The sequence below is a fragment of the Dacryopinax primogenitus genome (assembly GCF_000292625.1).
Source record: "Dacryopinax primogenitus strain DJM-731 SS1 chromosome Unknown DACRYscaffold_5, whole genome shotgun sequence".
NCBI lineage: Eukaryota > Fungi > Basidiomycota > Dacrymycetes > Dacrymycetales > Dacrymycetaceae > Dacryopinax > Dacryopinax primogenitus.
Window position 1 is genome coordinate 410,932 of NW_024467202.1, and position 24,677 is coordinate 435,608.

A 24,677-nucleotide genomic window follows, 5' to 3' on the forward strand; every position below is an offset into this window, starting at 1 on the left:
TCCCACCAACAACCCTCCTGGCCAACACCAAAATGAGGCATAGAACGCAGAACGCTGGACACGATGAGAGGTGCGACTATCTATATCTCATTGTCTTCCTAACACAACCCAAAACCCCAGTCCAACCCAAAGAATTTCTACTCCATATCCTTCCAGCTCTTCTCCCTCTCCTCTTCCACCAGCTTCTCCCTATCCGGCGCCCAAGCCTTAGCCGAAAAGTTAAACGGCTCGTTAACCATCCTAAGCGCCAGCCCGCGCCCGCCATAATTATACCCATGGAAAGTTTGGACCGCTGCTTGCGCCTCGTCGGGGGTTGAGAACTGTACGATGCCCATGTTCCGGATGCGTTCTGTGCGGAGGATCTCGACGCCGACGACTTGCGCACCGGTGGAAGTGAACAGGTCGACGAGGTCTTCCTCGTCTGTCTCGTTCGGGAACTAGGGTTTGGAATCAGGATCAACGGATCAACGAATTAGGGAAGGGAGGGGCACATACGAATTTGACAACGATCTGCGTTTTAGCGCCCGTGTGGAGAGCGGTGCGGTGCCGGAAGAGCTCAGGTGCGGCACGCGGGCCCGTAGGAGCTTTCCAAATGTTCTTCTCTTGTTCTACAGGGGGAGGGATAGCGCTGTCGGGGGAAGGAGTGGCACTGGATGAGCTATCGGGAGATGGGGTGGTCACCGGGCTCGGAGGGTAGGTGTAGTTGTACGGGTAGGGGACTTGGTACGGGGGATAGCCCTGAGGTGGGTGGGACGGCCAGCCCTGGGGCGGCGCGGGGTAGGCATTCTGCGGTGGAGTGCCTGGAGGAGGGGTGCCGGCGGGGGAGGGCCAGCCTTGCCCGAGTGAGGATGGGGGTGGGGGGTAGGCGTAAGGGTAAGGGTAGGGGTAGTTGCTCCAGGTGTTTGGCAGGGGTTGCGCTTGGCCTGGAGAGTGTTGCTGCTCCTGCTGAGGTTGTTGGGGGAGTTGCTGAACTTGGCCTGGGGGGAACCGTCCAGGAGCGGAGAACGTTGCCTGGCCCGGCTGGGCAAACCCATAAGGCTGGCGTGGTTGACCAACCTGACCCGCTTGAGACGTAACCGGGCCTCCCCAAGCCGGTGCAGGAGCCGATCCATCCCCTTTGTTAGGTCTTAATGACCTCCGCGCAGCATCGTTTAGCAAGCTAACATCCACATCCCGCGGTCGGTCTTCCCACGGTAGAACGACGAGGGCGCCGATGCTGCTCTTCCGTGCGGCATCAGCGAAGTGGTTCATCGCCCGCTGGGCGTGGGCGGCGCTTTGGAGCTGAAGAGTCCCCCAGATGGGTTCGGTCGCAGAAGCAACGCGTTTGGAGGAGACGTTGCAGTGGTTTACTGGTCCGAAGGGCTTGAAGACGTCTTTGAGGTCTTGCCAGCTGAAGGAGGGGGGAACCTGGGGATGTACATGAGCATCGGGCGTATCGTACGCAAGATGGAAGAGGGGGACGCACATTCCCAATATATAGCTGATAAGGCTGGGTTCCGAATCCCATGTCAGATTGATCCTGCCATTCCGTCTCGTTCATTTTCCTGTCCCGTTCACCCACAACAAGGTCGTGACCTACCGGGCGGACAAACACGCTCCTACCATCAAAGACCTGCATGGAGATGCTGGCGATGGCCTTTTCTGCCATCTCCTGGCCTTCAAATTCCACAACCCTGCGTAGTATAAGCATGCGAGCTATGTGTGTGTAGGAGGGGGAACTCACGCGCAACCTTTAGATTCGCCTTCTGGAGTGGTGAGGATCTCCGCATGCGTTACAGGCCCGGCCCGAGTCTCCATAAACTCCTTGACCTTGTCCATCGTCGCCGTGTACGGGAGGTTGAGAACAAACACGCGTCTGTTCTTGGAGCTCGTTTCCGCTGCTGCCAGCGACTGGGCGGGGGAGACGTTACCCATGAACCGGGCTCTATTGAGGATGTCGGGCACGCCGGGGAGGGCGGTTGGGGGGTCGTGTAGACATGCATAGGTGGGAGGGGTATAGAGCGAGGCGTGTGGTCGTGTGGGTGGGGCACGGGGGCGGGTAGGGAGAAGGGATGAGGGGAGCAGGAGTGGGGAGGGGATGATCAGACCGAGGGAGGTTGACAGTTTGGTCCGAGGAGCGAAGGGCGCCGATCGAGGAGAGAGCATAAATCCACCAGGGGAGTCCAGGCGATCAGAGACAGGAGAGAGAAAAGCAGGCATCTTTGGTCAGTTAATCTTCCAGCAAAAAGGGGGATAAACCAGCACGCACGATGGTCTGTGTATGAGCAGCGATTTATGTATCGCTGGGATACGCCGTGTAAGACGCACAGCGGATATGAGAGAGTGCATTGCTGGTGCGGTTTTGGAGGGAAAGAAGGGAGCGGTTCGGTCGCGTATGGGTGGGTGTACCGTGTTGAACAGGTTGCGACTGGAAGGGTACCGCAAGAGTACCGACACGGGGAGCACGCAAAACAGAAGAGAGGAGACCAGGAAGGTTGCTGTGCGGTCCTTAATATCTCCAATGACCGTTGATCGAGCTCAAAGATATAGGGGAGAGAAGAGAAGGGCGACTGACAACCTCAGATCCACGAAAAACGATTAAGTTGTTGGTGAATATTTCAGTGAATTTCAAGTGGCTGTGCTCGAGTGGCGTAAATAATCGATTTCCTTTTATGGCACGGCGATTCTTTCCGTTGTCCTCTGTCATTCAAGGATGACCACCATGTCCACTCAGCGGCGAGTCTACACACTCCTCACACCCCATATCCCTCGATGTGCCCTCCCTTGCCTCCCACAGCACCGAACCTACGCCACCCCCGCCTCACCCCCCTACACCCACCCAAAAGCAAGCCGCATCTTCCCCGAGCGCAAAGCCTTTTCCCACCGACACATCTCCCACTTGCTGGACACATCCCCCCTCCTCCTCCTGCTAGGGCACGAGAACCTCCCTGCCTCGCTATTCGAGCGTCTGCGGCGAGATCTCGCCAAAGCCGTCAACCCGCCCCCCAAAGGCAGCACCAGGTTGATACCGGATGACCCTAATTCGCCCCTCTGGAAAACCCGCAACCCCGAACCGAAGGTACACGTTATCCGCCCCTCGATCCTAGCTGCTATCCTACGCACCCGAGCTCCGCACATGTATCATGTTCGCGAAGTGCTCAAAGGTCCCGTAGCCGCGCTCGCCTACCCCGTCCTTGATCCCCCGGCACTGGCAAAACTCCTCCGAGTTCTGGACCGAGCCGTACCCAAGTCCTCGGAGGAGAAGAGGAAACCTCGGCTACAGATCCTTGCTGCGTTAGTAGAGGGGCAAGTGATGTCGGAGCCTGTTCTGAGGGAGACGGCCAAGCTACCGACGCTCGAGACGCTCAGAGCACAGATTGTCGGGTTACTCAGTGCGCCGGCGGCGCAGACTGCGGGAGTGCTGGATGCCGCCAGAGGAGGGAGGACGGTGGGGTTGTTGGAGAGTTACAGGAAGGGGCTGGAGGAGGGGGAGGCGGCTCCGTGAGGGTATAATGGGAATATAACATTGTATATGCGCATGCGCATTAGTCTATCAGGACATCGGGGAAATTATAAACCATCTAACCCGAGCACATACTTCAGCACCCTTAGCGCGACTTCAGGCTGGTCCTGAGGTACCATATCTACCTCGGTTCGGTTCAGTCAGCTTGCCCCTCCACTGGACCGCAAAAGCGACTCACGACCCGCATCGTACACTTCGACATACGTCAGTCCTCTCTCCTCGTGCCACAAGCCCTTCTTCTCCCTTCCCAGGTAAAGAGGCGTATGAGGTTCTTCCTGGAATCCTTGCTCCCCGCCCCAGGTCAGGTTCTGTATAGTGAGCCTATCCCCTTCCGCTAGGAGCAGCGCGTCCAGCACCCCGTGCCAGAGGGTGACCCCACCAGGGAGTCGGTCAACCAGTTCAGGCAGGAGGGTTTCAGAGTAAACCGCGGACTCGTCTTTCCCGGACTTGTAAACGGAGTGGGAGGTGCATTCGGACCATGAGGAAGGGGGCAGGTGGAGGAGGGACTGGACGTCTGAGCGCTGGGAAGGGCTTAGGAAGTCACACAGGAGAAGGGAGAAGAGCGAACGCTGAAGTACGTGTCTGGTGCAAGTTAGGAGACAGTAGTATGCAGAGGGATAAGCGTACCTAGCGGGTTCTCCTTCAGGCATCCTTGCCCGACTTTTTCCTCCTTAAAGCAGAGATTCGCTTCCCTACCTAAGTACCATCAGTCCCACCCCAGCCTAAAGTCCCAATACTCACACCACTGCTTAAACAGGTCCGTAAGATCACATTCATAAGGCGTATAATCCACATTGTTCGGGAGCGTCAGTTTCCCCGCTGGGGGATACCTAATCTGAGCAAGGAGAGCGTCGTACCCGCAGGAAGCGCGGCGCTGCTCGAGCTCGAGTATCTGGGCCGTGGTGAGGTTCTAAAATTGGTGAGTAGTGTATGACCTGAAGGAAGGAACGGGGCGTACAAGCGTCGCTTGATGCAGTCGGGCGAATGCAGGTGTGGGCGCGTGTTGCATCACGATCCTAGAAAATGCACGCCGTCAACAGCGGCCAGTGCCCGAATGCGTTGCTTACCCGCTCGAATAACATCCGTCGTTCATGAGCAGCGCGTGGACGGAGATCGCTTGCCTGGCTTGCTCTTCTTGGGAAGCGTGAAGGATACGATGGGCAATGAAGGGGATGTAGTAGCCTGCGTAGGACTCTCCCGCGAAGATAAGCGGTTTAGAGAGCAGTTCCGGAAAAATCGTATCTTCAATTCGGTCAATACGGGCAAGAGGAGGATGTGACTCTGAGCGTACAGAACTGTTGTCTGCAAGGGGTCAGCGAGTCCCCGTTTGGAGATAGAACAACTCACAGGAAGCCGTAGAACTGTTCGGCGATGTCTTCCTCGTTTCGTACGCTAGCAGGACCAGCACTGAACCCAGTTCCAATAGGCTGCCGCACGTGAGCTAATATCGACCCCACACAATGATAAAGGCACAGACCTGATCAATATATAGCATATTCGTGGCGGTCGTCCATCCTTCTGGATTATACTCAGGCTTGTCCATCCCGGGCAAGAACATGATCGGCCCATTTTCCTGCAAGAACCCCATAAGGCTCGAGCATCCTACATATTATCAGATCCCATCTAAAGAAGCCAGAAGGTAAGGAATACCAGGTCCGCCGTTGAGCCAGATTGTGAGATGTTTGCTACCTTCTGGCGCGGAAGTGGGCCAGTACCAGAAGAACAGCTTCCTTGCCTCTCCTTCCTCTGCGCTGATAGGCAAGAGTCCGGCATACGACTCCTGGAGGTCGAAGTCTACCAACGGCAGGGCGGAGGAATTGACCAGGAATGCTCGTGCCGCTGGGTCGGAAAAAGGTGCCAAGCGGAGGACGGCGACTTCGTCTGGAAACCCTGCGGGGGAAGTGAACCATGAGAAGAAGGGCCAGCTGAAGGGACCCGTATCGAGGATGCTGGATGGAGCGGCCAGGATAGGGATGCAGAGCAGTAGAAGTTCTAAACTGGCGAGAAGTGTCATAGTCAGCAGTTCGAAGGAGAGCAGATGTCGTTGCTGGGCCAAGCGCGTATGACATGAAGGGATTGCCCACAGTCATATTCACCAGATGTAATTCTGATATAACCCGTCGATAGACCATGAGCAGACATAGTAATGAGCAATCAAGAATGAAAGGCGCGCGAGAACAACGTTCGAGTCCCGTGCGCGATTTGGCGCAACGAAGGACCGTCACTAAGCGCCCACGGAAGCAAGCGCCGGCATAATGGAGTATGTAATGTTGTACATTGTTCAAGGCTGTCTATGGATCATGACAATGAGGTGGCTATCACATACATACGGCTACAATAAGGATAGATCGAGGCGACCAAGGAGATGTGACGCAAATGGCAACAAGAGGGGGAGAGGAAAGTAGCCGATAGTCAAATCGGAGGTCATGAGCATAGATACAGTCCTGAGCAGAGGAGACGCAAGGAAACAAGAACAACGTACCCACATGTGTATGTGATATCGCAAGGCAGGAGAAAAAGGCAGCGCGAGACGCGAAGGAAGAATGGTAGACAAGGGTATATATGTACGAAAGCGACCTTGACCCAAAAGCGAAGGAGAAAACTACCAGTTGTCGAACCCCGGGCTGTCCCAACCAGACCTGCTGCCTGATCCACGCACGGGGCTCTCAAACAGGCCGAGCTTTGTACCACTCGATATGAACATTTGCAGGTCCTCGTTCGCCTGGGTCGCGGGGTCGGACATGTCCCACTTTTGGGCGAGGGCGCGACCAAGCGGAGTGCCGAAGAGTGATGATCCACCTGGTGAGCCGAAAACACCCCGAGAAGGTGTTGAGTTGAGGGCGGCAAATCGCGAGGGACTTGGGAAGATGCCGGAGGCAGAAACGCTGCGACCATGGGAGCCACCAATGCGGGACGGCGTTAACAACTGCAGTTCGTCGTACGCCATCAACTTCCTAGCTGGCGGGGTGGAGAGGGCCTCCTGCAAACCAGGTATGGTAGGCAGGCGACGGTCCGACTTTGAAGGGTTCGAGATGATTTCGGACACCTTGGAAGGTGGCGTACGCGGTCGCTTGATCTCTGGACGCTTTGGTGTCGCTGGCGGACCCATGTTTGTTATTGTTGATGTCTTGGGCAGTAAGGGTAGAGGGATTGATCCAGAGTTCGGTGAGATCTCCTTGAATGCAGACTGGGTTAGCAACGTGAAGGGCGACATTCCGTGCTCGTCCGTCCTTCCATCCAGATGCTCAAACTTCGGCTGCAAAGGTATTCTTTCTCGTTTATAATCTCTGCCCTTGATCGGTTTTGGTGAGAGCTCGAAGCTCGGAGCCAAGGCGGCAAGTTTTGAAGGCACGCTGTATCCAGGCGGGAGTATTGAGCCGGTATGAAGTGCGCCCATAGGGGAGGAAGAAGGTGGACTCGATACGGTGGGAGTCAGACCGGGCATGTTCGGGAACTGCTGGGACAGAGGCGGGAGGGAGGAGACGGGGCGAACTGGGGTGTGATGCTGGGCAGGTGCTTGGGCTCTAGGTACATGTGTTGGAGGTGCGGGCATATCATAGGCGTCCGGAACAGCCCACACGATAGGCGGTTCCTGCTTGATCGCGCGATCGACTGGACGCCTGGGAGGTGGCGCTGTTGACTCTTCCTCGGAATCGTCATACTCAGGAGGAGCCTTACGCTTGCGGCTCTGATCGCTTTCGCTGCTGTTACGCTGTGTGACGGAAGTACTGGGGGCCCGTGCGGCAGAGCCTTTCTTGCGGAAACCACCACCGGCGAAGCATTCTTCGTCACCTGGACGGATGCCCCACCAGCAGCCTTTCCCTTTTTCACCCTCTTCGCGCTTGATCTTAACGAAACATCTGGGGAAGGCGATTAGATGGGTCGACGGTAAGCATCGACTGGTACTCACTCATTTAAGCTGAGGTTGTGCCTGATCGAATTTTGCCAGCCAGCCTCGCTTCGCTTGTAGAAAGGATAAGCGGTACTGATCCAGTTATATATCTGGCTCAAGCTCGCGCGGTTACTGGGAGCAGCGGTGATCGCTTGTCCAATCAAGGCGGCATACGACCATGCGGGCTTGGCCGTAGACCTCGGTCCTGAAGGTATCGGAAACGGCGCAGGAGTGACTTGGTCTGCATGGTAGGGGGAGGAAGTAGGAGGGATGGACTTGATGTTCTTTTGCGGGGTCACCGTTGCTGCCATGTGCGAAGCGTATGCACTGGCGGGTGCATAGAGGCTTGCCATATCTTGTTGTGAAGCGTACTGATATGGGTACTGTAGCTGATGGTGTTGGTTGGGAAGGCTGGCATACGACATCGCAGGGGAAGGAGACGGCGAATCTTGTTCTAGCGAATGCGGGTATTCATCGTCATCCTCGTGCACAGGTAAGCCAATGCCAGGCCTGAGAAGAGCAGAGGAGCGAGCCGCAGCTTCGCGCCGCTCTTTCTCCTCCATGAACTGTTCCATCGTAGGGACGGGCCGTTGATACGCGGCAGAGTCCGACATGGTTCGCTTGAAGGCGTGCTGAGCGTTGGACGGCATAAGTGGTTGAGTAAAGAAATCCATCGCATACGTGGGAGGTTCGACCTTGATAGCAAAATTAGCCATAGCGTATGCCGGCGCATATTGGGGCTGCTGTGTGAACTGGAGGGGCGGGACAGCTTCATCAAATCTACGTCTCTTCTCCTTCCTGCGATCTCGTTCCCTCTGCGAAAGATGTTCCGCCGCGTCGCTTAGGGATATACGAAGTTTACCGAAGCCAGAGCTGTCTGAGGCAGGCGACGGGATAACAGGGGTCGCTGTGCTGGACGCGTTTTCAAACTCGTGGGTCATGGAAGTACGGGAGGGTTCGCGCTTGATCGGTGCTACGGGAGGTTTGGTGGGTTTGGTAGGTGCTGGTGCTGGTGCAAGGGCTTCGCTGGGGACGGACATGGAACGGGTGAGGGACTGGGCGACCGCGACGGCACGGAGTGATGAACCACCCTGAGCTGAGCAGAACATGGTGACGAAGGACTTTGTCTTCTCGTACTGTTCTGCTGTGAACATCTTGCGCACTTCGGCGAGCGCATCGTCTGTCAATGCGGGCATGGGTCCCCCATTGGGAGCAGGCGCAGCCGGCGGGCATATAGGGGCTTCGGTGGCCATCCTGCGCGACGAGGACGCGTCAATGACGGCCCCAACGCGTATGAGGCCATGTACTCACTGAGTCGGTGTACAGCTACCTGGGCAGGGTTAGGGCTATTTCCCAAGGTTGTTGCTATGCTCCTCTGGAGGATTACGAGACGCGGCAGTGGGAAATTGCAATGTTCGACGCGTTGTTGCTATGAGATGGGAGTGTGGGCAGATGGAGGTACGAAAACAAGCATTCGCCTTGCCGTTGAGCAGGGTAATGTTAATGTATCCTTTGCGCTGGACAAGAATGGACACTGGCACGTATGCACACGCTGTAGGGAGGGGGGGAGGTCGAGGAGGGGGAGAAAAATGACGGGTAAGGTCCAATCAGACGTGTCCCTACTGAAGGATCTGCACAGACCTGACAAGGCACATTACACGGGTCCTAATTCAACTCTTTGCAAAGGAGCAATGAACGAGAATGCCTCCGGTAGCGGAAGCATACCGAACACGCGTGAGGCTACAGCGTCATGTGACAAAAACAACAGAGCGCGACTGAGGGGCGTGACTAGAGTTTGCTCCCGCTTTGCGGAATCGCCGCATTGAACTTTATCCGTCATCTGCTGTTCGCATTCCGCCAGGTGTTTGGATACAATGATTGTTTTTGTGTAGGAATGGAGGGATGAAGCACCACGGGATTGCGTGGCAAGCAAACATCAATCATTGTTATTTGTTCAGGTACGCCAGCATTATGTCAAATCCAGTCTCGCCGGCGCCGGTGTCTGGGTTACAACAAGGGTCGCGGTTCAAGTGGAGATCGTCTGTCAAGGGCGGCATGCTGGGCGACGTGTATCGGAGGGGGACCGCTCATCGCAATGGGCCGTAAATCGCGGAGACGTACGGATCAAATCAAAAAACCAGGGGGTGTTGGGAAATACATATGTGCTGTATTCCGAGGACTTAGCGTCATACATTTCTTGAGGGTTACAGGTGGCCGGAAGCGCCAGTGTCCTGAGCGTTCATAAATCCGCTCAACGGGTATACAGTTATTTGGCTCTCTCCCTCGGAGAAATTGGGGACATGAAACGTGCCGATAACGGGTAAACGCGAAAACCACTTGAGGCAGTGAAAACCAGCGCAAGATACTACACTTACCGGGGGAACCCGTTACATACATACATGAGCATACAGATTACTCCTGCGCTGGTGGCGGGGCCGGACCAACAGCAGCCTTCAGTTTATCCTCCAACATCTCCTTGAACCCACCAACGATCTCGCTCTCACGCTTCTCTCTCTCCTCCCTCTGGAGCCTCAGAAGACTGCGTTTCTCCTCTGCACTAATCACCTGATTCTCCTTCCTCATGCGGACCGCGTTCATCCGTTTATGCCTAGAGCCGGACATGACATACCCCGCATGCTCGAAGACGTCAATTTCTCCTGAGGTGAGGCCGATCTCTCCACGCCGCGGGATACGCTCATTAGACTGGACGAAAGCGGCAATGGCAGACCCTTCACCGGCCAGGAGGGCACCGCCGTAATCTCGTTCGTGTAGGGAGTCGTGGATTTGAGGAGCGGGTTGGGGACCGATGTTCCCGTCGTCGTCGTCATCGTGGGAGACCACGTTGATGGCAGGAGGATGGGCAGAGGTAGGAGAGATGACTGCGACGGTAGGGGGCGCGGTGTTCTTGCTCGCGTCAGCCTCGACCCAGACACCTTCATCCTCTTGGTCCAGGTTCTTGTTTAATCTGCGATCTTTCTCCCTATCGGCGTCCCTCTCTTTTGACCTGTCCCTCTCTCTGTCCCTCCTGCGCCGTCTCCTTTCCTCCTCTTCGTCCTCACTGTCTTCCTCCCTTCTTTCCTTCCTCGACCGCTTGTGCTTCGATCTATGTTTTCTTCTGTTCCTCCGTTCTTCCTCTGACTCATCCTCTGACTCAGGCGTCCGATAGCGTTTCCTATGCCTCCTCTCCGGTGTCCTAACAATTAAGTCAATAAATGCATAACAAAACTCTAAAAAAAAAGGGACGTACGGATCCCTCTCCGGCGAACGAGGACTAGGCGGCCAGATGCTAACAGTACTGCGCTCCCTTGTCAGCCTTCTGCTGTCGAGCCAGTCCCCTCCTCCTCCCCTTCTTTCCCCGCTCAGAGGAGGAACATAGTTGTCGTACTCCGGAGATGCACGCCCATGTTCCCTTTGGAAGGCGCGGCGGGAAGCGTACATATCCGGCCCAGTTCCCCTCGGAACAGCACCATTTCCATCCCGCTCTCTATCCCTTCGATCTTCCCTCTCCCACTCACGATATCGTTCTCTTGAATCTCCTCTCCCGCGGCGAGGACTATCCGGAGGCGGGGTGTACATCTTCGCTTCTGATGAGTAGTGCACTGAAATTTCGTTCCTCGGTGACCTAGCAGCGCGGTCTCGTTCGCGATCTGAGTGGTGTGCACCGTTCGATCCGTTCATCTTAGACGTGGTTGCGGTGTCTGCTATCTTGTGTCTTGTTGTGTGGTGAAAGGATGATCGTAGGGAGTGAAGGATGAGCGGAAGTAACCTTATGTTATCCTAAGTCTTCTCAATAATTCTAAGCGAGTTCTTTGCGGATTTATTCTCCGACTTCCTCAGCGTCATCAGCACAAGATCTGCCTCATCTCACAGCTCTGCACCACATCAGGTGACTCAGTCTTACACCGCCCAGCAATCAGCCAGCGCCTCACAGATCACGTGCCTCAGGCTGCTTATATTTTCACACACAACTTTTCCATTCTTTCACAACTCTTTCCTCTACCATCATCATCCATATCACTGAGCGCAACTTACCAAGCCAACTTCATATCCAGCCTGAGCGGCATGGATCCTCCTCCAGCGCCCCCAACAGGTCCCGGCGACCAGCCTCAGCCAGCCAGACGGCGACACCGTCCACGGCCGCATAATAGGGCTAATCATCCTGGCCCAAATCAGAACACCAACCAAGGACATGCTCCGCCTGAGGGCGTAGAGCTGTCGCAGCCTCTATCTCAGCCTGATGGCCCCCCCAGAGCACAGAGACAGAGAGGGCGCGGTCGAGCGGATGGATCCGTTCCTGCGTCCGCTTCTCAAGCGGGAGAGCTGCATACTGCCGTTGCGGGTTTGCAGATCTCTGACGGACCTGCACCAGAAGGGCAAGAAGAAGGTCACAAGCGGAGAAGGAGAAGACCGAAGAAACACGGGCCTGAACAACCGGAGAGCGAGAAGAAGAGGGACGCAAGTACTGGCCCAAGTGCGTCTTCTAATACTGGAGATGTGGACGATACCGTACACGCATCTTCCAGCTCTGTACCGGCACCGAAGAATGACAGACGCAAGAGGTTTGGTGCAGCGTTGACTACGCCGTCCGACCCTGTATCTGCGCCTGCGCCTGCACCTTCCGGAGGCAGCCGCTCACACGCATACCACGCCCCTCCCGCAAATGCTGACCTCACCACTCGCCTAACCCACTCCATCACCCATCCACCATACGCTGACTGCCCAATCTGCTTTTCCGCCCTGCACCCTGCACAACCGATCTGGAGCTGTACACCTTCACCCGGAATTCCTTCCAACTGCTGGACGCCCTTCCACCTGCGCTGCATCCGCGAATGGGCCGGCAAGAGCGTCAAGGAGACCCGAGAGGCGTGGTTAGCGAGAGGAGAAGAGAGGCAAGGAGAATGGCGTTGCCCCGGGTGTCAGACCCGGCGTACGGAAGTGCCACGCGAGTACCGCTGCTTCTGCGGGCGCCTGGCCGGCCCAGGCGCTGGAAGGATGTCTACCCCGCACAGCTGTGGCGAGTCCTGCTCTCGCAAGCGGGAGAAATGCGAGCATCCTTGCCCGCTCCTGTGCCATCCCGGCCCTTGCCCGCCCTGCGTGGTCACCGTCCAACGACCGTGTTATTGCGGGAAAAAGCTACTGGCATGGAGGTGTTCCCACCTCACTGGTGCTCATCCTCCGGAGATGACATGCGCGCAAACGTGTGGCAGGCCATTAAACTGTGGCAAGCATACGTGTGAGAGCGAGTGTCATCCCGGTGATTGTGCGCCGTGCGGGGTGAGAGAAACAGTCCGCTGTTACTGCGGAAAGGAGACGAAGGAGGTTGCTTGCGGAGAGGGAGAGGCGCTGGCATGTGTCGATCTGGAGAAAGGCATGTGGGAGGGGAGGTATGAGTGTTCCCATCCCTGTGGAAGGCCGTTCAAGTGCGGTATCCACACTTGCCAAGAACACTGTCATCCTCCGCCCGCCGTTCCCCTGCCCTGCCCTACGGATCTGGAACTCATCACCACCTGTCCATGCACGCAGACGCCCCTCGCCGACCTTCCCAACGGCAAGCGCGAGAAATGCACCGACCCGATCCCAACGTGTGGCAAGGTATGCTCCAAGCTGCTACAAGGATGTGACCATCTCTGCCCACAGCCGTGCCACCTTGGCCCTTGCCCGCCTTGCGTCGTTCCCCTCTCTCTCTCCTGCCGCTGCGGGGAGACCGTCCGCGTCGTCCCCTGTTCCCAAGCCACTAGCAGCACCAACGCCAACACCGAAATTCTTTGCGACCGCCCGTGTCGCGCACTTCGCCACTGCGGACGGCATATATGCTCCCGTCTCTGCTGTCCCCTGGCGTGGCAAGGTAAAGTCTCCAAGGGGAAGCGCAAGGCTCTCGAGCAAGCCTTACTCGGCAGACCGGAAGACGACCGCGAAGGGTGGCACGACTGCGATATCATCTGCGGCAAACTGCTCACCTGCAGGAAACACAATTGTACCCTCCCTGATCATCGTGGTGCCTGCCCTTCATGCTTGCAGAGCTCCTTCGAAGAGCTTGTATGCCATTGTGGGCGGACGGTACTCATGCCCCCCATCCCATGTGGCACGGTCATCGACTGCCCTTTCCCCTGCTCCCGCGCAGCACCGCCCTGCGGCCACCCGAAAACCCAGCATACATGCCACGAAGAAGGCGAATGCCCGCCCTGTCCCTTCCTCACCACCAAACGCTGCGCCTGCGGGAAGACGCTCGTGCCGAACGTCCGCTGTTCGCAGGAAAATGTCGGCTGTGGCACCGTCTGCGGGAAACTGCTGGACTGTGGCTTCCACAGCTGTGAAAAACTCTGTCATTCGGGAGAGTGCGAGCCTTGTTCGCAGGTGTGCGGCAAGCCCCGCAAATTGTGTAAGCATCCTTGTCCGGTCCAATGTCATGCGCCCTCGGCGTGTCCGGAGACCGAACCCTGCCCGGCGCAGATCACCCTCATCTGCGCATGTGGAAGACTAAAACAGCAAGCCCTGTGTGGCGCTTGTACTGGCTCCCCCACCTCACGCGCCAGCACACAACTCAAGTGCGGCCAGGAGTGCGCTGTCGCCAAGCGCAATGCACGCCTTGCTGAAGCACTTGGGATATCTGAAGGCACAAAGTCCAAGTTAGCAGCAACGGACTGGCCTGAACGCCTCGTCACTTTTTTCCGGGAAAATCGCGAGTGGGCAAGCATGGCCGAGCGAAACCTGAACGAGTTTATCCAGGGACCAAAGAAGACCCAGCTCCTGCCGCCGATGGTCTCCGCGCGGCAAAGGTTCATGCACGAGATGGCGAATATCTACAGGCTCGATGTGGACTATGTCGACTCTGGCCCGAATAGGAGCGCTCAACTTGTACGGAGGGTCGATTCACGAATCCCTACGCCTATGATTTCCGAGGTCGCTACGCCGCCAGCACCACCTGTGAGACCAGCAGGTGCTGGCCTTGTCAGTTTGAACAGGCTCAGGCCTGCTGCTTCACCTGCCGTTAGAGGCTGGGGCGTGTCCAGCCCGAAGCCGACGTCAGCAGCAGCTGTCGTTGCTGCTCCGCCACCTGTAGCTACTACGCCTGTGTCGGCGTGGGGTACCCCATCGTTGCGACCAGCTGTTTCTAACCGCAGTAGCACACCGGCAGCGTCGTCCTCCCATGTTTCCACTCCATCTGTCCCTGCACCGTCCCTCGAACATGTCCGTGATTCTTGGGAGGATGATTAGACTATCCAAAAGTTTTATAAGCATGATGATATCATCACACAATGCGGAGCACATGTAGTATTAGAACCTTTACAGTAATACAGTGGTTGAAGGGTGTCATGGACGATAAACTACATGCATTTTAGCGAGATTTACGATGAGGATTTGGTGACATACCAGATTCTGAAACCAGTGCGCCGTCATCTATGCTGTCGGTCACAAAGTCGGCTGTGACTTGTTGACGATACTTGTTTCCAGTCTGAGTGATGCTTCGGAGCTCTGATATTCTCGTCTTGTCACGTTTGTCGACGATAATGTGCGTGATTCTCGTGTCATGGATGTCATCCGTGATTTTCCCCCCATACTCTAAGATGAGAGGCCGCAAAGAATCAAATCTAGATTCGAGTGTCAGCTTCTCTGCGCAACGTTCATAGATGGCACTATTGTTACTTTGCCACAATGCTGCTCTTCACCGTCTCAGGAGAAGTCAGTGCGTTGTTCTGAGCGTTTGCAGGCGAGTCGAGATAGAAGACCCTAGCCAGAGTTGAGCCCAATTAAAGGCTAATATGGTTTATATTACTCACAAATGACTGAAGATCTTCTCCGTATCGTCCTCAGCTGGTTCGTCCTCGTCCATCGCTTCCTTAAGAGAGCGTTAGCAGGATGAATGAACACAGGAAGAAGGCGAACCTGAGATGTCTGTGCTTTGGTTCCCGTGGCATCTTCGATGATGTGCTCGTCCTTCACAAGCCGTGGGTTGACTTCTTGCGAAGGCTGGGGAGCGCTAATCTGCACTTTACTCTGGGTTGAAGATTTTAGCGGGATTGACAGAGTCGCACGGCATGGAACTCACCACACCACCCACGACTGCTTCATCCAGAGGGGGTCGGGCCGAGTAATCCTCATCGTCCGTCGGCTCGTCAATGTCGTGATCCTCCGGCTCCTGATAATCTGAAATTTCTGTGTCTGACCCAGCATCTTCCGGGTGTTCCTGAACCTCGGACAGACGCTTATGATCTTCGTCTTCATCCTTCTTGATCTCCATTTCGTCGGTCGCCCGCTCGTCGTGGTCTGCCTCCGTCTCCGACTGCTCCGCTGTAAGATAACTGCAGATCACATCAGAACATACTTTTGGCCGGGGTCCACCAAGCTTACTTCTGCCTCGGTAGGACCTCTTCCTGATCGACGCAGTCGACGATATATCTTGGTGTCAAGATGTCAAACCCTTTCTTAACGGCTGCATTCGCCTTCGGGACTATGACATCGTTAGGATTGACAAATGGTGGGCGCAATGTCCTCACATCCGAGCCGACTCGAAATAACGATGAGATCATCGCCCTTAAGGAGCTGCTGGAACTTGCCACCTCCCTCGTGCACAAGCTTCTCCAGCATACTTTTATCATGGTTTTCCATTCCCTCTAATATAACTAGGAGACATTCAGCTGATTTTAGGGAGTCACATGAGATCTCGCACCGAATCGCAGACCATCGAAGAGGTCATTCTTGACTTGAATGTTCTTCACGTTGGTGCCCATGGACGAGGCGGGCAAAACCAACTGCTGTTTCGAGATAAGCACTTAGTTGTGTGAAAGTGTCGTGCTCTATCTCACCTGGTTGACCTTGCGGCGTTTGTTGCGTCTGAGTTCTCTCGGTTAATGTGGCAATTTTCAGCAGAATGAGGTGACTTACGACGGATCCGATGACGCTTCACGCTTTCTTCCACCTGTTCTCATATCATGGATCTCTATATAATCATTTGAGCTGATAATTCTGTAAGATACGGAATGGACGAACCCTTTACAGTCATGACGTCTTCCCAAGTAGCGTCTCTCCGAATAGCTCGACACCGTGGAAACCTCATGGTCCAGTCCATGGCATATTTTTCTGTCAAGATATTAGCTTAGTGCATGCTGATCACCGCGACCACTGCACCCGAAGTTACAATCTCGGCAGCCTTAACCGTGATGACAAATGAACTGATGCTGGTGAGACCACCATTTCTGTGGGTATGTCACACCACTCACTCCTCGGGCCGAATATACACATCGGGTTTATCTTCTGTTCCTCGGTCTGCAAGCTTCACGAAGTCTAGCTCTTCACCTGGTGTATACTCGCGCCAATTCTTCTGTCGGATTTCTTCGAAGTCGGACATGCTCAGACCTGATCCAATTCGAACAAAACTCAGAAAGCTGCGGGCGCGGTCATCGGCATGCTCATTTACAGAGAAAATCACTTGCTGTGGATCGTTCCCTGACATGGTATCATCTCGTACTGCACAGATAAGTGTGGATACGCCACCGCCTCTTTTTCCAGTGCCATAATCCGCACCTGCCTTACGTGAGCACCGAGATCTGGAACCGTAGATGCTTCTTACCAACAACAAGAACGTCGACTGTTTCAGACATTTCGTCCTTCCTCAGTCAATTAACGTAATACCCCATAATGTTGAAATGCCCTTACCACATATTCAGGTTTTACCTTCAACCATGCATCTTCTCTACCTGCCAATACGTAGGGTTTGTCCGGGTTTTTCACCACAAGACCCTCGCCCCTGAATAACAGCAGTCAACTATTTCGTCTGTATACACAGTCGATTACGAACCTGTCATCCATGACTCTTTCAAGCTCGGTTTTCACGTCTTTGGCAGTGCGGCCTCTCGTTTCATAGGCGTATTCCAGCACGTTTGGTACAGGCTGGAATACCTTCCGTAGTGCGTCCTTTCGCTTATGCAGTGGCCATCGATAGATACGCTGGTCATTTAACATGAGGATATCGAACACTTTGACTATAGCGCCGTCAGAGGTATTCAGAGGTGGGGGGAATACGACATTACAACATGGGTGCATCTTCGTAGGGTCATCTGATTTGTTTAGGGCAGCAGGTTTGAGCCAGCCGAAAGGGAGGTAATGCTCTGTAACTGGATCCCAAACCAGCATTTCTCCGTCGAGGATGACGCTGGATGACCTCAGTATGTATTCGCATCTGTGATATTGATTAATGGTAGCTCACTTCTTAACTCGATCATCGAAAGCGTGATCAATGAACGGCGTCAAGGAGCCTGTCCCGACATGTTGGCCATACAAGTACGTATAGTCTTTCCCTTTCCTATGTAATGTGAGAGCTCATCAAGGCATAGGATAAAGGAACACACCGAGAGCAAAAATAGTACTCCTTGCCTCTTTTGTGGAGCTGAATACGCTCTCCGTCTAGCTTCTCCTCGATGATGAACTCCTTTCGACCCATCAGTTTCACAACATCCTGCAGCTCTCTCCTCGGTCGCTTGCAAAGCATGGGCTGAAATGGATGGAAGAGCTGGATCTCTGTATCCTCATTGTTCGCAGTACAATGCAGATCATACAACTTCCAGCAGACCTGCTTCAGGTCCGAGGTGGAGTTGTAAATCTCAAAAGCAGAAGGATGGAAGACTGAGAAGACAGTATTCTCCTTGGTTGCGATTTTGAGATCTGATTGAATGATCAGCACGCGCAGCCGCTCCATCGTTTGGCGAACCTTTCAAGATAATCCTCGCAATCCAAATCTGGTCCTCCGCACTGCATCTCTCAGCAATTCGGCTCATTACGGCAGCCTGTGCTTGACTGATATACATGAGCTCGAGTCAAAGAGAGCGCGAATCACACGTACACCTTCGTGCTAGCCGAGAGATCATCTAGAAGGCTGTTCACTTCGTCAATGGTCAAAGTCGTTTCCGCGGTTACTCGTGACTTGATGCAGTCGTAGAGCACGCTTGGAAAGTCACCAGTTCCTGAACCGGATAGTCTGTTCTACGTGAAGTGTCAGATCTCCTGTGAATGAGCAGAAGATAGAGTGCACCTCTTGACCCGATTCAGTGAAGTTCGGTTTCTTCCAATTCCTTAGCCTTGTCGCCGTGTTGGACTTAGGATCCAGTTCGAGAACCGTGATATATATCTTAGCCATAGCCTGCTCTTTCAATCCATACACTGCACGATCCTTATCACACTGATTCCTGTGATCAGAATCGATGAAGGCTCATAGTTGAAGGTGCCTACCTGCGGAACTAGAAGCCTCATTGCTGGGTACAAATCGTTCCCCACATCTGTGCGCCATTTCTGTCAAGACCATATCCTCAATGACTGCATATGGCGAACCAATTCCCGAACGTACATGAAACCATTTCGACAGGGCATCTCGACGCTTTGGAGGTTTCGCCTTTCCTAAGTCCTTGAACAATGCCGTGAGAAGTGTGAATGGCGGCGATGTTCCGCGATTGAAGACATGGGGCGGTCGCTCAAACTGGAGTGGTTGATGGTTCTCAGGGTATGCAGAAGCCTTGGGAGAGGCTGGTGGAGATGGTGGTACGGACATTATGCAACGAGCAGTGGGTTTGTGAGACGTTGAGGTCTTTATGACTGTGAAGGACAGTCGAAGCATGTCGCGACCCCCATCATTGGTCGACGCGAACAGTCACATGTTGATTTGATCTTTTTGCAGATTCGTAGATGTGTGACATTAGTTAGTATTGATATTCTTAGTCGGCGTTTGCGCTACTACAAGTTCGGCGTGTGACGCGTGCCGGACGCGTGCCTCTTTCCCTGCGGTCCAGCCATTGCTTGCCGGCGCGTCGGTCATGACTGGACGACGACTATGTCGTCGGATGAGAGCGATGATCCCATGCTCCTACGGCCCCATCGACCACGGAGAAAAGAAACAGAAAAGGTTACATCATCAAATGATGAGCCATCCGAACCACCACTCAAACGAAGGCGGCTGAGCAACGATGCCCTGGTCCTGCTCGAGTCGTCCGACGTCGGCGAACAGGAACAGTTAGCAGCTGAAGGTGACGATTATTGGCTCTCGCCGCCGACTACACATGGAGATGATATACTTGAACTGAAGTCAGTATCCTCGTCTGTTCGAGCTTCTACCTTTCGTCCTGTGGACCTTCCGCCCTCTGTTTCAACACGGTCCCTGCACCTTGACCGTCCTTCCCTCCTCGAAACCTCGCAAGCCTCCACAGAGTCATCAGTGAACTCCTTGCCACGAGGCTTTCTCCATTTACACGCGACTCTGTCGTTGTCTCCGAAGGATGACAGTCGGCTTCCTCTCTTCGAGAGTTCTCCTACGTCCTCTCTTCTCACCCCCACTTCCGCCCAATCCTCTCAAGGTTCCATCTTCCGTCGCCTGCAACCTCAATCTCCAATCGCACCGCCTCAGACAATTGCGTCTACTCCTTTCGGAGCTGTCCCGAATCTTGCAGCGTTGGGTCCTGTGCGCGAACTTCGCCCGAGGACCAAAAAGCAACTTGCGCCGTTCACCATAGATCGCGCTGAATACGAGCGCGTTCTTCGCAATGCCAGGGAAGCAATTGTGAGGGATAAGGTTGTAGCAAGGGCAAGCGCAAGGGATGAGAGTCAATACGAGGAGACGCAAGACGCTGGGACTACCCAACAAACTGAGGAGAGTGGAGAGGACTTCATTCCTCGTGCCACTCTGGCCAGAAGACGCCCTCAGTCTCGTTCTCCTGATCCTCCACCGGACGCAGTCCAACGAACGAGCAAAGTAGCACCATATACCGCTCCTTCGCTAAGCGATGAAGAAATATTCGCTCGATTTGGCGGTGTAATCTCTGACGACGACCAACCTCCCGTGCCTCTACCTAAGGCACCCAAGAGACCAACGAGACCAAAACGTGCTCCCCATGCCAGACCATTTCCATTCGAACTAGACATCAATCACTCCGAAGGTGCATCATCTAAAACTGGACGCCATGTGAGTGTTTGCCAGTAATAAAGTGCCGCTTAGCTCAACATATTCTACTAGTCATCCTTGGGCCCACCAAAATCTCATTCGCCTCACCTGTCGGACGGCGATGAAACATCCGAATCACGAATTAACGACTTATCCTCGCACCGGGTGCCCTACATCGACCTTAACTCTCAACACACCACGTCAACTAATGCAAGGAGCCCGATAGCCAGCCGCTCTTCTCTATCTCCCTCTTCCTCTTCCTCCGGCTCCGAAGAGAGTGACGATTCTTCGGGCTCTATCTATCTTATGAATAGAGACTACAAGAAGATGAAGGCGCTGAAACATATGCAGCCCTGGTTCTTGGTGAAGAGGGCTCTGGAGGGAGGAACATCACCTAAGACTCAAAAGCGGACGCGGACAAAATCTCCGTCGGTTGACAGAACTCCTACGCCCGAGCCACTGCCTCCCAGATCCCAGGATGATCTCGATGACTGGGTCCGCTACGATGATGACTACGATAGACGGCCAAATCAAAACGTTCGAACACCCGCAGACACGACTACCCGCCAGCCATCAGTTGTGGAAATATCTGATGACCAAAGTAATGTTTCCTCTTCAAGTAACGACAACGAAGTCGAGTTCGTAGCCGCTGCTCGAACGTCTCCAGGACCGCGCATGGAACGTGATTTAATCGACCGAATGCTGAGTCGTTCGACATACGTTCGTAAAGGACGTGAACCCGAGCGACAGAGAAAACACCGACGCGTGAATCATGCATCGCATAGTCGCCAGACCAAACTACGATTCCCTGTCGTCGATCGGACGTCACATGACAAGGAGAATACTATTCCGGCGAGACCGAGGCAGCTATCTGAGGATATTGACGAGGCTAGACCTTCCCGACGACCCCGTCGACGGTACTTCGGAGGGTCTTTAGAGGATGATGACCTCATATTCGGAAGGACATCACCCATCGACCGCCCCTGGCCCTCGGGTCTTGCAAGAGCCGGAAAGCCCAATCCCTTGTCGGTCGATCCTCCAAAAGCGTCGAGCAACCGTTTTCAGTGGAATCGGTCCACAAATAATGTGATACAGGCCGGACCTTTGCCTAACGTATCTCCCCGATCCCCTGGGATAAATGACAGTATTGGCCCCCCATCAGACTGGGATTTATACACCACTTTCAGCTTGGATTTCGGCATTCGCTGTTTGCCCCCTGGGATCAAGATGCCCTCCACCTCGTTCATTGGCAAAGGTCGACTGTTTGAGCTTATTTCATTGGTCAGCAACCCTGCTGCTGTTTTGGATGCGCTCCCGCGATCGTACTCTGGCTTCGGCCTCATGCTTGAAGCCGACCCGAATTATGAAGATTTCGAGTCAAAGCTCCCCGCAATTTGTGACGCGTTGCATACTTGGATTTCGTCAACTTCTCAGACAGACACAGACGCAGATGCAAGGGATCTGATGCGATACGTTGCTTTGAGTGTGACAAGACTCATTCCGCGACAAACAATAGAGAATGCAGAACAAGCCTGTGACGAGGTGGAGAAGCAGGTCCAACATCTCCTTCGACGTTTTCCAGAACCGCCAACTACACGTGTGTCCCCTGCTCATCTGCACCTACAGTGGTTTGTGGTTGATGTTTGCGCCCGAATGGTGGCAGCTTTGCAAAGCCTCAATCCTGGGGAGACGCCACAAATTCGAAGGCTCTTGGAAGTCATCGAGAGGAGCATAAGCGAACTTATAACAGCTCTCCTTCATCTCGGGATGCACAATGCAATGCAAACTATCAAGCAGTTGCAAGCTGATGGTATCGACGCATTGGATGATCCTCTCGTGGAACTGTGGGTCTGTGTCATCCACCTCACAAAAGCAATGTCCACCCGCTACAGTTCCATACCTTCCTTTAGTCAACAGCTGGAGACTGCTATTGCCCTTCGATACCCTTCTGGCATGAGCGTACATGCATGCGAGCAAATCTGGTACACGACCATGTCAGTTTGTTTGTTATCCCAATTTACATCCTCCGGCATCACTCTCAGGGAACCGCTCCAGGAGACTCATTGGCCCATCGTTCTGAAAGCCCTTGCTTACGCTCCACTTCTACCTCACCAGACTGCGCAGCAATCTCTCAGCAATGTTGCGGCGATCAATCGAGACAAGCACATCTGCATGATTTTGCGACGATGCTGCTTAATGGTTGCTCGATGGGGGTGGGACCTGTCTTCGGCAGAGGGACTCCTGAAGCTCTTCAATGATTTGTTCAAAGCACGTAAGTTCTCGAATCTAGACTTACAGGAAGAACGGAAAGCCGATTTCGCCCCATTTTTGACGAATTTGGACGTGCGTCTTCTCAGCAACCTTGAGCAAACGGACACCGCCTATGGACTATTCCTCAAGCTTTTGGCGGGCACAATCGATGGACTACGATCGAAGGATAACGAAAAGGCCATAATGAAATTGCTGGGGGCACTCATCCCAGTAGGTGTGGTGACCTTCACCAAAGAAAAGCCGCCAACTCGCTTTGAATTGTCACAATTGCACAACCGGTACAGTGCCATTCTCCTCGCGATATATCTGGAGCCCTCGACCGCCACGCGACGCATCGAGTCTGCCCGCCGAATCCTCGACTTCGTCAAAGCTGATCATAATTCCCGTCAAGTATGTCTACGAGCCGTCATGTATTTGGGCATCATGTTGCGGCATCTGAAGTTGCCCCCCATTTCCGCAGTTCAATGGACAAGTGAAATGATGGAAATCATGCTTCAAGAATTCTCTGCTGCGCTGCTCCGGGATAACTCTGTGCCATTGTCAAAAGAGGGGAAAATAATTCGAGATGAGGCCGAAATGATGATCTGCCTGTTGGTCAGGTCGATCACAAAAGTGATCAAGGTTTCTTCACTCGACGCAACGAGGGCAAGCCCAGTCATTTATCCCGATATTGTGTTTCTGCAGAATTGTGGGTTCAACATTATTATTGTTGGTCGTAATTGACTATTCTCTAGCGTGGACATCTAAAATTCTGCGATCGGCATCCTACGTCAAGTCTGTTGTATCAGTAGAGATTCTGCGTTACATTCAAGCGTTTCTTGATGAGCGTCTGCGTGCCCTTCCAACTGGCACTATCCCAGTGAGTCAGACAGAACGCGATGAAGAAAGTCAAGACTATGGGGATGCCGATTATGAATGGGATGATCCGACCTTCATCCAGATGCTGGATATGGCAGACGGTGTCGGGGACGTTTCCTTTACGAGGACAGCAGAGAAGAAAGTGGTAGAGGTGGGTAGCATTTGTCGCGCTTCTACCTGTTGCACCTGCTAACCAATTCCAGACTGTTGAAAACGACCTGTCTCCAGCCGTCTTTCAATTCATCAGCAACATTTTTGCGAATGGGTCTGTTCTTCCCCCCGAAGGCTGGGAGTTGGTAGATGCAGCGGTCGATTGCTGGGCAAGCTGTGGTTATGTCATCATTTACAACAACCTTCGAGTGAGTGTTCGGGCACTACATCTGGATTTTATGTCTGAAATGTTGTTCTAGGACTGGTCCTCTTATGTCAGCGCGTATGGTGTAGAGTCGTGCACTCGCCTTATGAACAAGGCAGACCGCCGAAGGGTGGGGTTGCGATTCATGTATAAGGCCATACTGCTCGACCCCGGTGCTTACAGAGTGAGCTATTGTCTTGCTGTGAGAGCGCTAGAGCTCACATTCACACAAGCGTTGTGAAGAGGAATTCCTGAGCATGTGGTGTCAGACCATCGTCCGTCCTAGACTCACATTAGAACACAAGTACACTGAGGCTCTGCTTCAATGTAAAGAGGCCCGGCATGGACTGCTTCAACCATTATGGACACACGAATTCCCCCATACACAGATGGATGCCGGTGGGCTGGAGGCTGTCAGGATTGATCTCATTGAATGTGGGCAAAACAAATCTGGCCAAAAACATAGAATTGACATTATGTATCTTGCAGTGGTACTCATTCACGCCAGTCGTACTCTGGCTGACCCGTCAGGTGACGCGATCAGCGACAAGCAGAAGAGGATCATCAGCACGGTTCTTAGGGAGTTAGTGCCAGCAATGAAGGACTATTACTGGGTGAGTTCAGTGCCATCGGATCTCTGGTTAGACTGATGGTCGAACTGCTAGGTGTATATGTCCGCCGATGCAGCAGAAACAAACAAGAATTATTACCAACTCTGCCAACGCGTCCTTGCCAGCATGGAGCGCAACATTCCTCAGTTGTTGGTCAATGGCGATCTGACATGGCTCCCTCCACCACAGCAAGGAGACATACATATTGTACAAAGCGCTGGTATTATACATTAAGCTCAGTGCCACATGTTGCAGTTGGTTTCCCA

General features: G+C 53.9%; 7 protein-coding genes across 7 annotated transcripts; 2 read left to right on the forward strand and 5 right to left on the reverse strand.

Annotated features, from left to right (window-relative positions):
• Positions 1–73: 73 nt before the first annotated feature.
• On the reverse strand, positions 74–2,517 carry DACRYDRAFT_99186 (uncharacterized protein). Its single transcript, XM_040777573.1, has 5 exons — positions 2,249–2,517; positions 1,724–1,924; positions 1,466–1,673; positions 496–1,407; positions 74–437 (listed from the first exon to the last, which is right to left on the reverse strand). Exons 1-5 carry the CDS (start codon positions 2,326–2,328, stop codon positions 138–140), a joined length of 1,701 nt encoding a protein of 566 aa, XP_040630472.1. The 5' UTR covers positions 2,329–2,517; the 3' UTR covers positions 74–137.
• A 379-nt stretch (positions 2,518–2,896) lies between these two features.
• Positions 2,897–3,559, forward strand: DACRYDRAFT_64527 (uncharacterized protein). The gene has a single exon (XM_040775756.1). The coding sequence runs from the start codon at positions 3,116–3,118 to the stop codon at positions 3,482–3,484; it is 369 nt and encodes a 122-aa protein (XP_040630473.1). The 5' UTR covers positions 2,897–3,115; the 3' UTR covers positions 3,485–3,559.
• On the reverse strand, positions 3,550–5,516 carry DACRYDRAFT_105738 (alpha/beta-hydrolase; the record flags this gene model as incomplete). The annotated part of the gene is made up of 11 exons (XM_040768136.1): positions 3,550–3,623; positions 3,681–4,023; positions 4,071–4,084; positions 4,130–4,198; positions 4,244–4,412; positions 4,461–4,518; positions 4,570–4,744; positions 4,794–4,804; positions 4,850–4,929; positions 4,980–5,104; positions 5,153–5,516. The coding sequence occupies 11 exons, from the start codon at positions 5,514–5,516 to the stop codon at positions 3,550–3,552; spliced, it is 1,482 nt and encodes a 493-aa protein (XP_040630474.1).
• Positions 5,517–5,891: 375 nt separating this feature from the next.
• DACRYDRAFT_114955 (uncharacterized protein) lies at positions 5,892–8,647 on the reverse strand (the record flags this gene model as incomplete). Its single annotated transcript, XM_040769914.1, has 2 exons — positions 5,892–7,362; positions 7,413–8,647. The coding sequence occupies 2 exons, from the start codon at positions 8,645–8,647 to the stop codon at positions 6,105–6,107; spliced, it is 2,493 nt and encodes an 830-aa protein (XP_040630475.1). The 3' UTR covers positions 5,892–6,104.
• Positions 8,648–9,540: 893 nt separating this feature from the next.
• DACRYDRAFT_21123 (DUF926-domain-containing protein) lies at positions 9,541–11,088 on the reverse strand. The gene is made up of 2 exons (XM_040772245.1): positions 10,642–11,088; positions 9,541–10,587 (listed from the first exon to the last, which is right to left on the reverse strand). Exons 1-2 carry the CDS (start codon positions 11,070–11,072, stop codon positions 9,807–9,809), a joined length of 1,212 nt encoding a protein of 403 aa, XP_040630476.1. The 5' UTR covers positions 11,073–11,088; the 3' UTR covers positions 9,541–9,806.
• Positions 11,089–11,406: 318 nt separating this feature from the next.
• DACRYDRAFT_77228 (ATP-dependent DNA ligase) lies at positions 11,407–18,933 on the reverse strand (the record flags this gene model as incomplete). The annotated part of the gene is made up of 25 exons (XM_040776257.1): positions 11,407–14,719; positions 14,766–14,983; positions 15,039–15,122; positions 15,173–15,231; positions 15,279–15,389; positions 15,442–15,694; positions 15,744–15,843; positions 15,890–16,015; positions 16,063–16,147; positions 16,199–16,226; positions 16,278–16,332; positions 16,383–16,472; positions 16,521–16,564; positions 16,613–16,916; positions 16,963–16,999; positions 17,049–17,139; positions 17,191–17,374; positions 17,423–17,544; positions 17,599–17,694; positions 17,741–18,053; positions 18,100–18,185; positions 18,232–18,352; positions 18,429–18,567; positions 18,618–18,677; positions 18,733–18,933. The coding sequence occupies 25 exons, from the start codon at positions 18,931–18,933 to the stop codon at positions 14,706–14,708; spliced, it is 3,021 nt and encodes a 1,006-aa protein (XP_040630477.1). The 3' UTR covers positions 11,407–14,705.
• A 279-nt stretch (positions 18,934–19,212) lies between these two features.
• Positions 19,213–24,645, forward strand: DACRYDRAFT_114958 (uncharacterized protein; the record flags this gene model as incomplete). Its single annotated transcript, XM_040769915.1, has 8 exons — positions 19,213–20,337; positions 20,389–23,275; positions 23,322–23,596; positions 23,649–23,804; positions 23,856–23,984; positions 24,034–24,235; positions 24,290–24,414; positions 24,466–24,645. 8 exons carry the CDS (start codon positions 19,213–19,215, stop codon positions 24,643–24,645), a joined length of 5,079 nt encoding a protein of 1,692 aa, XP_040630478.1.
• Between the last annotated feature and the right edge of the window lie 32 nt (positions 24,646–24,677).

What these genes read in the sequence shown, in the direction of transcription:
- DACRYDRAFT_99186 (XM_040777573.1), bottom strand. Translation starts at nt 2,328, where the DNA reads ATGCACTCTCTCATATCCGCTGTGCGTCTTACACGGCGTATCCCAGCG. An exon ending in GGCGAATCTAAAGGTTGCGC is followed by an intron (nt 1,674 to 1,723) that starts GTGAGTTCCCCC and finishes TATACTACGCAG; the next exon opens with GGTTGTGGAATTTGAAGGCC. An exon ending in ATCAGCTATATATTGGGAAT is followed by an intron (nt 1,408 to 1,465) that starts GTGCGTCCCCCT and finishes GTACATCCCCAG; the next exon opens with GTTCCCCCCTCCTTCAGCTG.
- DACRYDRAFT_64527 (XM_040775756.1), top strand. Translation starts at nt 3,116, where the DNA reads ATGTATCATGTTCGCGAAGTGCTCAAAGGTCCCGTAGCCGCGCTCGCC.
- DACRYDRAFT_21123 (XM_040772245.1), bottom strand. Translation starts at nt 11,072, where the DNA reads ATGAACGGATCGAACGGTGCACACCACTCAGATCGCGAACGAGACCGC. An exon ending in CGTTCGCCGGAGAGGGATCC is followed by an intron (nt 10,588 to 10,641) that starts GTACGTCCCTTT and finishes CTTAATTGTTAG; the next exon opens with GACACCGGAGAGGAGGCATA.